General features: G+C 48.2%; 1 protein-coding gene across 1 annotated transcript; it reads right to left on the reverse strand.

Annotated features, from left to right (window-relative positions):
* Positions 1 to 719: 719 nt before the first annotated feature.
* On the reverse strand, positions 720 to 6,304 carry LOC135211974 (uncharacterized). Its single transcript, XM_064245238.1, has 2 exons — positions 5,966 to 6,304; positions 720 to 878 (listed from the first exon to the last, which is right to left on the reverse strand). The coding sequence occupies exons 1-2, from the start codon at positions 6,302 to 6,304 to the stop codon at positions 720 to 722; spliced, it is 498 nt and encodes a 165-aa protein (XP_064101308.1).
* Between the last annotated feature and the right edge of the window lie 4,713 nt (positions 6,305 to 11,017).

Below are 11,017 nucleotides of genomic sequence, written 5' to 3' on the forward strand. Positions count from 1 at the left end.
TCTACCCTTACTTCTAGGCAAAGGTCCGACCATATTGATAAGTACATTCTCAAAAGATTCGCCTACTGAAGGAATATTACACAACGGAACTCTGGGAATTACTTGAATCGGTTTCCCGGCAATTTGATATTCATGACAGCTTAAAACATATCTCTACGTCAATCTTCATTTTAGGCCAAAAGTACGCCCTACTAATAGACCTGAAAGTTTTTTTTAATCCTAAATGTCCTTGTTCATCATGTTCTAACTTCAAAACTAGTTCACGAAGCTTCCTAGGAACCACTAATTGTTCGGTGATTTCCCCTTTACTACCTGACTTTGGACGAACATAACAACACAAAACTTCGTCCTTTAAACAAAAAGTTTCCTTACACACATTATCGAGATCATCATCCAGCTCACTCAAAAATTTGGGTTAGTGTCTCATCCTCTCTCTGCAACTTGACTAGCGCATCCATGCCTAATTCATCACCGTAACTAGTACTAGATACCGGTACATTTACTACGTTACCCTTGACAGCTACACCTTCCGTTTGGCTATCACTGTCAACAAAAGTCATGTTTCTCAGCCACACTCATGCCAAGATCAACCTCGCCACCTCTATCACACTCGCTCGAATCCACGAACTCCCACTCGTTCGAATCCACAAACTCACTCTCGTTCGAATCCACGAACAAATTACGACCATAGTCTATGTCTGTATCAAAACCCGACCTAGTTACTGCCTTTCAGGCACCGGAATATCCCTCACAACAGGATTCACATTCTTGGATAAAGCTAAGTCATTACGGACACTAATGTCAACGCCATCAACGGGCAAACTTTCAACACCTGCAAGTTTCACTATTCCTGACACTACCTGACTTTCTAAATTCAACTTCAACAAAGGACAAAGAACACAAGTGTTAGGAAATCCACCTAACATGAATTTTTCTTCCATATTGATTTCTGCCCTGTTCGGCACTCTCTCCTAATCAGCGAAACAGAAGCTCCTGTGTCTCGAAGCAAGACCACTTCTCTCGAACACACTCCTCCAAAAGAGGACACTACGCCTTCTGACAGAAATTCACCAAAAAATTTCCTAGTTTCTCTCATCACATCATTCCTACTTGACGAAAGGTTAAGCGATACTGGTTTCTCACCGTCCTTCCTTTCTACTGCACAATTTCTCACTAAATGCCCTTTCCCATTACATCAGAAACAAGTTAATTCTGAGCCACTAGATGCCATTTTACTCTTACAAACCTTAGACGTATGACCAGGTTTTCCGCATGTATAACAGGAATAGTCACTTTTACTCGCATTGCTATTACTAGAACTGAAACCTTTACTGTTTTGTACTCTACCAGACGAAGGATCATTTCGTTTCTTACTAACACTCAAATTATGAGTTAGACTATATTCGTCAGCTAACCTAGTTGCTCCTGCAAAAGATACTTCTTGCCTATCTTCTATATAAAGCTTAATCTCAGACGATACGTTATCTTTGAAGTTTTAACAACACTAAGTTCTTCAAACTATCAAAATCATCAACTTTAGCAGAAGTTAACCAATTGAAAAACAGCCTTTCTAACTTCTTACCGTATTCTACATACGTAATATTTTCATCCATTTCCAAACTTCTAAATTTCTTACGGTACGCCTCCGGTACTAGCCTATACGCGCTAAGACCAGTTTCTTTCACAATATCATAATTATTACAGTCCTCCTTAGACATGCAACTATACACAGTAAGTGCCCTACCACTCAAAACTGACTGTAAATATAAAGTCCACATTTCTTTAGGAGAACCTACTCTTTCCATTAACTTCTCAAAACACATGAAATATTTCGTTACATCTTCCTCATCAAACTTTGGTACTAATTTCAGCACTGCACTCATACCTAACCTATCAGCTCCGTTATTGTTTTCGCCTGTTCGACTGTTACGAGTACTTTCCCTTAACCGAACAATTTCCAACTCATGCATACGTTCTTTCTCTCTTTCTTCCTGCTGCATTACCAACATTTCTCTCTCTTGCTGCATTTTCATTACTTCTCTCTCGCGCTGCATTTTCATTGCTTCTCTCTCTTTCTCTTGGTGCATTTCTCTCTCCGCAGCTCTTTCCTCTCTCTCAGCTGCTCTTTCATCTCTCTCATACTTTTCTCTCTCTTTCCTCAACGTACTCACGGAGATCATTCCCCTCTAGACCTAGGAGCTTACCCAACTCAATAAACTCTTTCACCATCTCACTCATTCTGGTTCTTTCCATATTTTCCCTGTTTCAAACTGTTAGTGCTATTCTAAGCAAGGTCGCCACAATGTTACGAACCGTGAGAGGTCCGCTCCAGGTTCGATATAAAAAAAAAAAAAAAAAAAAAAAAAAAAAAAAAAAAAAAACTAACAGTTGAAACTGGGGATACAAATATAGCAAGAAAAACACAACAAAGGTTTATTTACAAGCTTACTAACAAAGATAAATGCAGAATGGTAACTCCTATTTACATAAAAAGGCAAAATCTTACACTGCATGAATTGGGGGAACAGTGAGGTAATGAAAGTACTTGCCGGCCAGTTTTGCAACTCGAAGCGATGGCTTCACAAAAGGAGAACTCTAATTGTAGATGCCTTCTTGCCTACGTATTGCAGAAAATAATGTCTACTCTTGATACTTGAAGGGCAGGAACTCCCCAAACCCTCTAGCAGAACGTTTCCTCTCTGAAGTCTTGCTCAACGTCGAAATAACTCGGTCGTCCAATCCTGAAGACGACTTGACCAGAATTCGACCAATTCTCGGGCGCCTGTTTCTCTCTGATCCTTCGTTGGTTCCTTCTTCTCTTATCTCTCTCTGATGATCTCTGCTGCTGATCTCTCACTGATAATCTGATCTGTGGCTCTTACCAATGATCTCTTACTCTGTGACTAACTGATGATCTCTCTTCTCCTACTTCGTCCGTCATATTTATACGGCATTCTGGGGGCGGGCCCTACGGCGAACGTCACAGACTCCCGAGATTACTAGAACTTCTTAGAAGGATCTAGATGAGGTATTGCATCAGAAATTGCCGCGTTTCTCACGTCACGTCAGCGCCTGTCAAGTTCCACAAAACTCCTGCCGATTCTAGAACAATAATGAGAACAGGCACCTCCAACACATGCGCGAATGCCCCCTTGCTGCAGAACTTCTCGAAGATGCGTTTTCCTTTCCTTTATCTTTCTTTGCTATAAAGCCATTACCATGACACCCCAGATCGCTGCAGAATTTGAGGAGTCGATCTCTGTCCTGCAGCAACTGCGAGCGGGAGCTCGCCAGGACTAACCAATCGTCGAGATACCTCAGAAGACGTATCCCTACTGAGTCGGCCCATGGCGACACCAGCGTGAACACCTGTGGTTGAGAGACTGAAACAAAGTGCCCTGAATTGAAACACCGTCCCATTGAGGATGAAGCGGAGGTACTTCCTGGAGGATTGATAGATGGGTATCTGGAAATATGCGTCCTTCAGATCCACCGAAAGCATGAAGTTGTTCTCCCTGATGGAATCGAGCACTGAACGTGCTGTTTCCATCATGAACCGAGTCTGGCGAACGAATCGGTTCAAGGGAGAGAGATCTATCACCGGGCGCCAGCCCCCCGAGGACTTCTCCACCAGGAAAAGGTGACTGTAGAAGCCCGGTGACTGATCCCATACGATCTCCACAGCATGTTTGCTCAGCATGGCTTCTACTTCCTGCCGAAGCGTCATGTCCTTGGTCGAGCCAGGAACGTAGGTTTGCAGATGGACCGGGTTGGACGTGAGGGGTGGCCGAGACTCGAAGGGTAGTAAATATCCCTCCCAAAGGACGTTCACTATCCAGGTCTCTGTACCGTAGCGCTGCCATGTTGCCCAATGGCTCGCCAAGCACCCCTACCACTTCCGGCAGCAGGTGAGGGGGAACACCGTCCCTAGTGTTTCCCTCCTCTCTTCGACTTCTTTTTCCCAGATTCTTCTCGAGAGAAGGACTGGGAGGAGGGCTGGTTGCGATCACTCCTTACAGCAGAAGTCGAAGGCAGAGTCTTTCTTCTCGGCTTCGACGAGGTGATCGTCTTGGCTGCAGAGGAAGCGCTAGCTAAACTCTTGGGCTTAGCCGCAGTCCTCTGAGGTTGCCCAGCCACCTTGGAGACTGCCTGGTGGACAAGACGGTCACCATCTCTCTGGGGAAGAGAGAGGAGGAACTCCACACCGGTCCGTTGCGAAGACCCTGGGCCGCCTCACAGCGTTTCTACGCCGGAGAACCAGGTTGGCCCACAGGTTAGCCGTCTGGTGGGCCAGGTAGGAGATGGCCCTACCTCCAGACTGGCACAGTCTCACAAAAGCCGGGTCCCCTTCAGGAGTGATGTTCCCCTGTGAGGGACCACAGGTCGATCCAGGAGACTGCTTGGAATGCAGCCTTTGCGGTAGATTCCAAGGCAAGTGCCTCAGGAGCTGCTGCAGAGACACCCCTGGAGTTAGCCTAGGTAGCTCCAGGTTAACCTGTTTGGGTGGCAGAGGGTCCTCTGAAGGCACGTAGAAGCGCCTTTGTTGCGGTAGAGGTGGAGGAAGGAGCTTGGAAGACCTACCGGACCGAAGCGAACCCTCCTGTCCGGAGATGAGAGCGTCCACTTGGCTAAGCACGCTGTCAGCCAAGGCCGATCGTGGCAGACCCACCGTCGTCCTGGGTTCCTTCTTAGGTACCCAGAACGACTCCAAACTCGATGTGGGCTTGGAAGGTGGGAGCGGCGATACTTCCCCGAGGTCGTTGTGCTGACGAATCAGCGCAATAACCTCCGCGAACGACCTCTGGATCTCAGGAGTGACTGCATCCTGCGGAGACGGACCATCAAGCCCGTCCAGCGAGAATGCCTCTCGAGACCCTCCTCCTCCTTCCACAGGAGGAACCACAACTGACCCTTCCTGGTCTCCTGCCACTTGCGCATATGATCTGGTCGGTCCTAGGACCGTGCCAGGTTCGTGGGGCGTAGTGGCGGGATCACGAGGAGCGCGCCCCTCGCGATCACTCCTGATCCCCTCTCTTCCCGGTGAAGCCCGAGGAAGTTGAAGGGATCGGAGAGGAAGACCTGACGCTCCCTCCGCGCCCACCGGCAGAACCAGTGTGTTGAGGGGGCTGCAGGCGATCACCAACCCGCGGTGGCGATCGAGCTGCAGGCCTGGTTGAGCGGCTGGACCGAGAACAACGGCGACAGTGCCGAGCATCAGAAGAGCTGCTGCTGGTCCCCCTCTCCGCCTGGTCCCAGTAGGAGCGGCAATCAGGGGACCTGCAGAGTCTGCTATCGCGGTGGGAGCGAGGCCTGTCCTCGGCGTGTCACGCCGCTTGGACCAACCGAGGCTGGTTCAGGCGACCGAGGGGACCGTCGCGTCAACCCTGGGTACCAGCGTCTCGCCGTGAGAGCAATCGCTGGTCTGGTGGGAGTCGCTTGAGCGACCCCCGCCAGTCTTCCGCTCCGTGCCTGGATCCTGGCGCCGAGCGGACTCGGTTGCCTGGGTCTTGGCTGTACGGTCACCTGCAGGTGACCATACACTCGGTAACTCTCACGAACGAGAGGCCGAGACGGTACCTGGCGCCGAGGCAGAACCTCTGGCGCCAGGCGAGGAGGTACCGGTGTTAGCCGGCACTCCTCCGGTCCCCGTCTTCTTCTTCCTTGCGGAAGGAGAGACGGGCCCCGTTCCTGAAGGAACAGGAGGACCGGCGGAAGTCCCAACCGTCCCACCGGAGTGTGACAGACCCTTAAAAGTCTCAGAACGAGCCTTCTTAGGGGGGGAGGAGGCAACCTTCTTCTTTTTTGGCTGTGGGGCCTTAGAAGTTGAAGGGGAAGCGGCGGCAGATGACGACGACACCTTCCTCTTCTTTTTCTTCTTCTTCGTCAGCTTCCTCAGCACCACCGTCAGGTCTTCCATCCAGGACGGAGCCGGGGCAGTTGCTGAAGCAACAGGGCCCAACTGCACCTGTCCGGAAGGACCTGGGGTGGGAGCAGCAACACCATGGGCAGGAATGACGGCGGCAGGAACTGGTACCAAAACTGGAGTGGCAGAATACTCAGGAACAGGAGGCAGGGCAGAAACCAGCAGCATCCTCTGCACAGGAGGAAGGTCCAGGGGAGAGCTCTTGGGACACCAGAAGTCCGGGGCTGCAGCAGGAGCGGCAAAACCAGGTGGCGGCGTCACAGTGGGCATCATAACCTCCGGCAGCAGCGCCTGCACAGCAGCTGTAGGGGTCACCATGGCTACGTGCTGGGTGTACACCAGGTGCGGCACAGCAGCGTAGCCAGGCATGGACACCGTCATGGTAGTCGTGGTGGTCGGCCCGTACGTTACCAGCATGGCCCCTCTCACCAGGTGACTCAGCAGCCCCTGGACCATCGGTATCCCTCGCAGCCCCAGCGAGTACCAGGCCTGTCCAAGATCGTCCCCCGTGGCAAGCAGACCTGAGGAAGGAAAAGTAGGGTGAGTTAGTGGGGGTCTCCCCTCGCCCGGGGGGGACAGTTCCCACCCTGAGCGAACGGAGGACCCCGAGTACAACTGGATGTCAGGATATCTAGCCCCCCCCTCCACGCTCGACTGATCGAGAGAGGAGAAGGAGCGAGAAACCTCCCCCGAAGGGGAAGGAGCCATACAAGGGAGCTGAGATGGAAGGAGAAAAGAAGAAGACGTGTCCGTAACCAAGGGCGTAGCCAGAGAACCCTCCTCCGACTCCTTGGCCGGCTTATGCAGCTTCTTCCTCCCCCCACAGCGCTCCCACTGCTCCTCCAAGCAAAACACAAACATCACGTCTCGGTGCGAGGGCATTCTCGCCCTCTACACCGAGTATCAAACTCATGAAGATCAACCTCAACAGATGATCGGAAGGCCCCACACTTATGGCCCTCCACACCAGGGCACAATCTGCGGCTGATGGGGGGGCGAGGGGGTCTCTCTGGCTCTTGGGATTCCATTTTGAATCACAATCACAATACTCACTGTATGAAATATAAAAACAGACACGTACTTACGTATATCCTTGCACAAATACACACAGTAAGAGAAAGAATAAAGCCTTCATGCAGTGAAGCAAACAAAGCATACGACAAGAAGCCGGCAGAGAGGCGAGCAACACGTCCATACACCTACGTGGCCGAAAGCAAAGTGACTCCTCTCCTCGCAGTCGAGCTGACCGCCAACTGCCGGACAAGTAGTTAACTACCGAACCCCCTTGTTCAAATCTTACGACCGGTTCACCTGCCGCTAAGTACCTTCCTATTGTTAAAGGACCGAGGGTTTGTATACGTATCGGAACAAGACATGTTTTACTGGTAAAATGATATTTTCATAATAAAATAAATTTTTGAACATACTTACCTGGTCCCCCTGTATTCGCGGGGGATGCGTACCAGACCCCCCCGTGAATAGTTAGAATCCGCGAATGTTTGGAACCCCTATAAAAATGCTAAAAACAGCCTATTTTGTTAGTTAAAACTCAAGAAAAACCCACTAAAAATTTTCATACATGGTTTTTTTAATAGTTTTATCACAAAAAGTGCATTTTATGATGAAATTCATCAAAAAAACCAGGAATTTGTGGATATTTATCATAGAAAAATACAGCAAATGTGCGAATTTTCCGCAAATAATGCAGGGAAACGTTCCCGAGAGAAATCCGCGAATGTGTGAGTCCGCGAATCTGAAGAACGCGAATACGGTGGGTCCACTGTATAGCTAACGTCCCTGACGTCACGGCAGAACTTCAAAACATGCGGCAATTGCCGATTGGGTAGTCAGGTGCACCACCTGTGCACCCTCTACCCAGGTACGTAGAACCATTCCAACTATTCCTCAGATCTTCCATGCCCCTAGTCTCTAGAGGGGAGGAGGGTGGGAATTAAATTATATATAACTACCAGGTAAGTATGTTTAAAAATTTATTTTATTATGAAAATATCATTTTTAAACATCTAACTTACCTGGTAGTTATATATATAGCTGATTGACACCTTTGGTGGAGGGTCAGAGACAGCCAACATCGTTGGAATTGACATAAGAGTTAATAAACAAACTTACGGGTTCATACCTGTTTAAGGAAGCTGACTTTAATGCCTCATTATGTCTGCTTTCCTTAAGAGATCCAGCGATCCACCCAAGGGGCTGAAGACCTCAAGGAGCTGTCAAACCGGTGCATAACCTCTATGTGACAGGACCTCATCCAATACCCTTGTTCCGGGCGCTACCAAGGAACAAGTTGACCACCTGACTAAGGATCAATGATTGTGGGAGACTGCGTCCAGTCTCCACAAACAACCATAAAATTCAATAGTTCCAAGGTAAGAAAAAGGGTATGAGCTGCTACGAACGGTCCCAGTGTGTAGCAGTCTTAATACAGAGTTTGCACTTGCCTCAGATAGTGCGAGGCAAACACTGATTTGCTTCTCCAAAAGGTAGCGTCCAGGATATTTTGAAGGGATCTATTCTGTTTAAAAGCTACAGAGGTTGCTACTGCCCTAACCTCGTGAGTCTTCACTTTTCAATAGGCTGAGATCCGCTTCATTACATGCTGAATGTGCTTCCCTTATTAAAGGCCTTATAAAAAAGGATAGTGCATTCTTTGACATTTGCAGAGAGGGCTTTCTGACAGAACACCAAAGCCCCTCTGAATTGCCATGTAATTTGTTCGTTCTTTCCAGGTAATGCCTCAGGGCCCTTACCGGACTCTCTCTACTTCCTTACCTGTGAGATCCGACAGGTTTGGAATATCGAACGATTTGGGCCAGGGCTGAGAAGGGCGTTCGTTCTTCGCTAGAAATCCCAGCTGTAGAGAGCAGATAGCATTGCCCTGTCTGAAAACTACAGCTTTGCTGAAGGCATGGATTTCACTGACTCTTTTCACTGTCGCTAGACTAACTAGGAACTTCAGGACTACGTCCAGATTCCATGCTGGAGGGGACTGTAATCCCCCCTTAGTAATGTCGAAGGATCTGAGAAGGTCTTGGAGATCTTTATATTCAGACGTCTAAGTTCCTGTCATTGAAGACATCTGCGAACATGCTTATGTATCGCTTAATGGTCAAGGTCGAAACGTTACGACTTCTCTTAAAGTCTGCATCGAAGAGTCTCTCATTCTCCTATCCCATTGCAGCGAAGATTCTTCTTCTCAGCAATGGATAGGACAGCGACACTCCATGGTGGGTGTCCATGGTATGGGTACTGGGACAATCTATTAGGATGAAGTAATGATTGTTCTGGAACAACCTACTAAGTCCACAGAGTAGGCCGTAACTGACTCGGGCGCTCTGACAGCTGCCTACTGACTGCGTTCGGTAGTGAGGCAAATTGTCCAAGCATCCGAACAAGTCACGTGATCTTTGCCTTTTAAAGGGTTATGCCGAGAGACCATACAAATTGTCTATTTGTTTGTCACTGATGCTGGACGGTGAGGTGGTGAATCTCTTAACGAGGTGATGATTCTCTTAAGGCATGTGCCCAATAGGCAAAAGTCAATTGCCCTCTAGAGACCGGGGTCCTTTATGGCAAGACATTCCCATAGTAGTTGAATCTCAGCTAAGAAGAAAACAACACTATGTTCCACTGAAGACGAAGGTGGAAAGTGAATGCAACCTACGTCTTCACAGCCGAATCGAGAGAAGGATTCTCAAGGTTCTGAACCTGTGCTTACAAAGGACTGAAAACGCTAACAGCTATTTCATTGCTATAAGGTTAGGGGTTGTAGTTGCAATGAAAGCGGGGCGGTTTCCAGTAATGAAAAACACAGGGAAGTACTACTTCTCATGGGCTGATCATTTGGAAGTAGAGCTGGCAGGTTGGGGAGCAGGTGATGTCTTCCGTATATATCTGTCAATTCAGGGTGAACAATGAACAATCGCACCCTTCCGAATACGAGATATTTTGAAGACAAACTCAGATGTCTGAAGAAACATTCCGCATTATCGCAATGCGATACAGCGGGAGACTAGTAAAGACTTCTGTTACTGTGCGGTAAACATAAAGATGAAAGAGTCCAGAATATATATCTCTGTTGAAAATTCTCACAATATCCAAGGGGATGCAGAAGATGTCATTCATGTATGCGAGAATCCCCGTTAATCAGAGACGTAAGTCAGATATTGTTGGACAGAGAAAAGGTTCGGTAGTCAATCATTGTAGGGGAGAGAGACATAAACCGACCGTGCATCTCGGAGAGCCAGCTGGTACTGGGTTGTCTTTCTGCAGTCCCGGCCTACTCAGTTAGTTCTTGCTCACTCGCTATCCTGAGTTGCCAGGTAATCCATTCCTCGAAGGAATGCGTTCGGCTAGAATAATCGAGCGTTAAAAAAGGGATCTATTATGCTCGAGCAATTATATTCAAACGAAACGGATTTCGGTAAATATAAAAAACTGAGGTGATGTTGTCGTGACCATACCATAAGTATAAAATCGAAACTGGTAACTCCAGGCAGCGACTGTAGGAAGGAGCTCTGAGGAGCCAGTCGTCCAGATACAGAGAGGTTCTGATAGCTCTCGAATGCAGCATTCCTGCGACATTGGGACATATTAATTTCGCTTATATACAGACGGCATATAAGCGTGAAAAATTTGAGGCGCGGAGCTTAGTCCGAAACAAAGAGCTCGAAACTGGAATACCTCCTCTTTGTATACGAACCTCAGTTATTTTTTGTAGCTCGGGTGGATGGGAATGTGGAAATACGCATCTTGTAGATCTAGTGAGACCATCCAGTCCTCCTTTCTGACTGCTGCCAGGACTGATTTTGTAGTTTCCATCGTAATTTTCGTCTTCTGTACGAAGACGTTGAGTGCACTTTCGTCCAGCACTGGTCTCCATCCCCCCGAGTTCTTGGGCAACAGGAATAAATGATTGTAGAAGCCTGGTGATTCTAAATCCCACACCTTCTTTATTGCCTCTTTTTCTAACAAGAGAGAAACATTTGCTGTTGAATCGCCTGAATTTTTTATTCCTCTCTGTACCTAGCCAAGAGATCTATCGGGGACACTGCTAAAGGAGGTTTTTCTAGA

This window comes from Macrobrachium nipponense, chromosome 19, assembly GCF_015104395.2.
Source record: "Macrobrachium nipponense isolate FS-2020 chromosome 19, ASM1510439v2, whole genome shotgun sequence".
NCBI classification, from domain to species: Eukaryota; Metazoa; Arthropoda; class Malacostraca; order Decapoda; family Palaemonidae; genus Macrobrachium; species Macrobrachium nipponense.